Consider the following 2,901-nt stretch of genomic DNA (forward strand, 5'->3'; position numbering starts at 1 on the left):
AAAATAAAATAATAAGACAACTCCTACGAGAGTAAGGCCAAGTCGGAGAATCCCATTTGTTGGGTGTCCATTTGTTGAAGGGCTCCCACTATCTCCAACTTATTATTGATGATTCTTTGATATTTTGTCGGGCTTCCCAAAATGAAACTGGTGTTATAAATGAGTTGCTTACTTTTATGAGGAAGTTTGTAGAAAATGCATTAATATGGAGAAATCTTATGTCTTCTTTAGCAAGAATACTTCTCCTCTTCAAAGGGAATTGGTTAAGGCTGCCCTTGGCGTGAGAGAAGTGGATTGTTTTGAATCCTATTTGGGGCTCCCTACACTTATTGGTTGTGCTAAGTATCAGACTTTCTCTTTTCTAAAGGATAGAGTTTGGAATAAGATGTATGGCTAGAAGGGTAACATGCTATCTAAAGCGGGTAAGGAAGTCTTGATCAAAGCAGTCATCCAAGTTATTCCTACTTATACGATGGGGGTCTTTCTTTTGCCTATGAAATTGCATAATGAGTTGAACTCTATGTGTGCCCGGTTTTGGTGGGGTAATATTGGCCATGATCACAAAATCCATTGGATGAGATGGGAGAAGCTTACTTTGCCCAAGTCGGAGGGGAGTATGGGTTTTCAAGATTTTCGATCTTTTAATTTGGTTATGCTTGCTAAACAGGGATGTCGGTTGTCACAGGAGCCTGACTCTCTTCTTTTTAAGTGTTTCAAAGCTCGGTATTTCCCTCATGGTCATTTTTTGGATGCTCAGGATTGCCCAAACAGTTCTTACACTTGGAAAAGTATGATGGCAGCTAAACCTATTCTTGCTATTTGTTGGCATGTGGGGAATGGTGCGAGCATTCGTGCTCTTCATGATCCTTGGATTCCAAACCGGCCCTCTTGGAAGATTATACACCAACCTGATTTGTTGGAGTTGGAAGATTATACATCAGCCTAATTTGTTGGAGTTGGAAGATTATACACCAACCTGATTTGTTGGAGTTTAATTATCGTGTCCATGAGTTGATTGATTACTCTGTCCATGGCTGGGATCGAATCCTCATATCCTAATTGTTCCACTTTGAGGATGCTCTGGCCACCCTCTAGATTCTATTAGGCCGGATTTCCTCCCCTGATGTGCTGTTTTGGCTTCACATAAAGCTTGGTGACTATGCGTCCCTTTACTAGCTTTAGTACTCCACCCCCCGCAGTCCTCCCCATACTTGGTGGCAACAACACGCTTCCATAAATGAGATGTATCAATTCCCAAAACTCCATAATCATTTCCCTAACAATGCTTGATTAAAATGAACAACTCTCCTAAGCCCCAATCCACCCACCACAACAGGGGAACAAACCTTGTCCATAGCCACCAAGGAGTATTTAAACTCCTCTAAAGCACTTCAAAATAAATTCTTTGAATTTTTTCCAACCTATCAGCCATTGATTTAGGGATGGAGAATAAAGATAAATAGTATGTTGAAAGGCTTGATAGATTCAACAAAGTGAGTCTACCTCCCTTTGATAAGAAATATCTTTGTATTTTTTTTTTCAAAATCTTATGTAACATTGGGGGTATGGAAATTTTAAACTCTAGGAAGCAAAATCCAAATTACCCCAAACATTTAAGGGTGTAAATTGCAATATTTCTCTTAGCATATATAAGAATACACAAACTATTAGTACCCTTCATCTCTCTCCACAAAATTAACACAATCATATTTATTCCTTTTCACTTTTTCTCACGCCCTCTCATTTTGATATACTACGTTTTGGGGGTGATATGTAATCATGGAAGTTCTCAGTATACAGTCCCACCAACAAAGTTAATCGTCACATACATAGGTAGTGGGACAAATTGTTGATACCGTATTTTGTCCAGCTCCAATTCACGCATCAAAACAAAGATCAAAAAAATCAAAAAAATTGAAAATTGGGCAAAAACCATGATTTTCAAAGCAAAAAAGGGTAAAAATAAGTACAACATGTTTGAATGGTCAATCAAAAAGTCACCACATTTGAAAATCCATTTTACAGTAATTAAGACCAAAACCCTAACCGCAAAAAGTTGACTTTTTGATCCGATCGTGGGATTGTGTCAAATTTTGGACCGTCTCGTAGAGCATATTTTTCCCTTTGAAATGATAGTTTATAGGCCAAATTGGAGTTAAAACGGACAAGATATCACAAAAATACCAATACCTTAATAAAATCTTTATTGTATTTTTCAGGAAAACTGACAGTTTTTTACCCGACTTCACGCAATAAACTGTACTGATTGGTCTAGAACTGGAACAAGTGGGCTAGACCATCTTGAAGAGCCAGGTCTTTGCTAAATTTCACCAAAAGAGCTTGATGATATTTGCTTTGGATTGGAAGATAGGAATTTTTCAAAAAAAAACATCCTGAATTTTTTAGCTTTGCATCACCTTCCTTCTGAGCTATATATCTCGACAACTATAACTCCAAATTGAATGAAGACATGACCTTGGAAACTAGACATCCATACCTTTTTGTGAATATAAAATTTGAAGAAAATGGAGCTCAGAAAGGCCTCCAAACAGCTGCGGGAAGATCAGGTTAAAAATTAAAAAAAGACAAAAAGGACCGATGACGTGGCAAAAAGAGAAGGCTAGCATTAGTGTATCAGGATACACCAATGCTAGTGATAATAGCTTAATTTTGCATATTTATATCATTATTAGAAAGTATGATCATACTTATTCTGAGTTAATTCATGCATTTTATATTTGGTTTTTGAATAATGTTAAATAATTAATTTTGTGCTTAGTTATATTTTAATGCATGAATTTGTATTTTGTATGAGGAAGGAATTAAATAAGTGGATTTGTGCAAAGAAGAAGGTTAATGGACTTTAATTTTACAAGGGCTATAATAAAATTAAAGAAGGAC

The 2,901-nt window shown here is 36.6% G+C and overlaps 1 protein-coding gene across 1 annotated transcript; it reads left to right on the forward strand.

Annotated features, from left to right (window-relative positions):
* The first annotated feature begins 472 nt into the window (after positions 1–472).
* Positions 473–946, forward strand: LOC126727819 (uncharacterized mitochondrial protein AtMg00310-like). The gene has a single exon (XM_050433730.1). The coding sequence runs from the start codon at positions 473–475 to the stop codon at positions 944–946; it is 474 nt and encodes a 157-aa protein (XP_050289687.1).
* Positions 947–2,901: the final 1,955 nt, after the last annotated feature.

Source organism: Quercus robur, chromosome 5, assembly GCF_932294415.1.
Source record: "Quercus robur chromosome 5, dhQueRobu3.1, whole genome shotgun sequence".
NCBI classification, from domain to species: Eukaryota; Viridiplantae; Streptophyta; class Magnoliopsida; order Fagales; family Fagaceae; genus Quercus; species Quercus robur.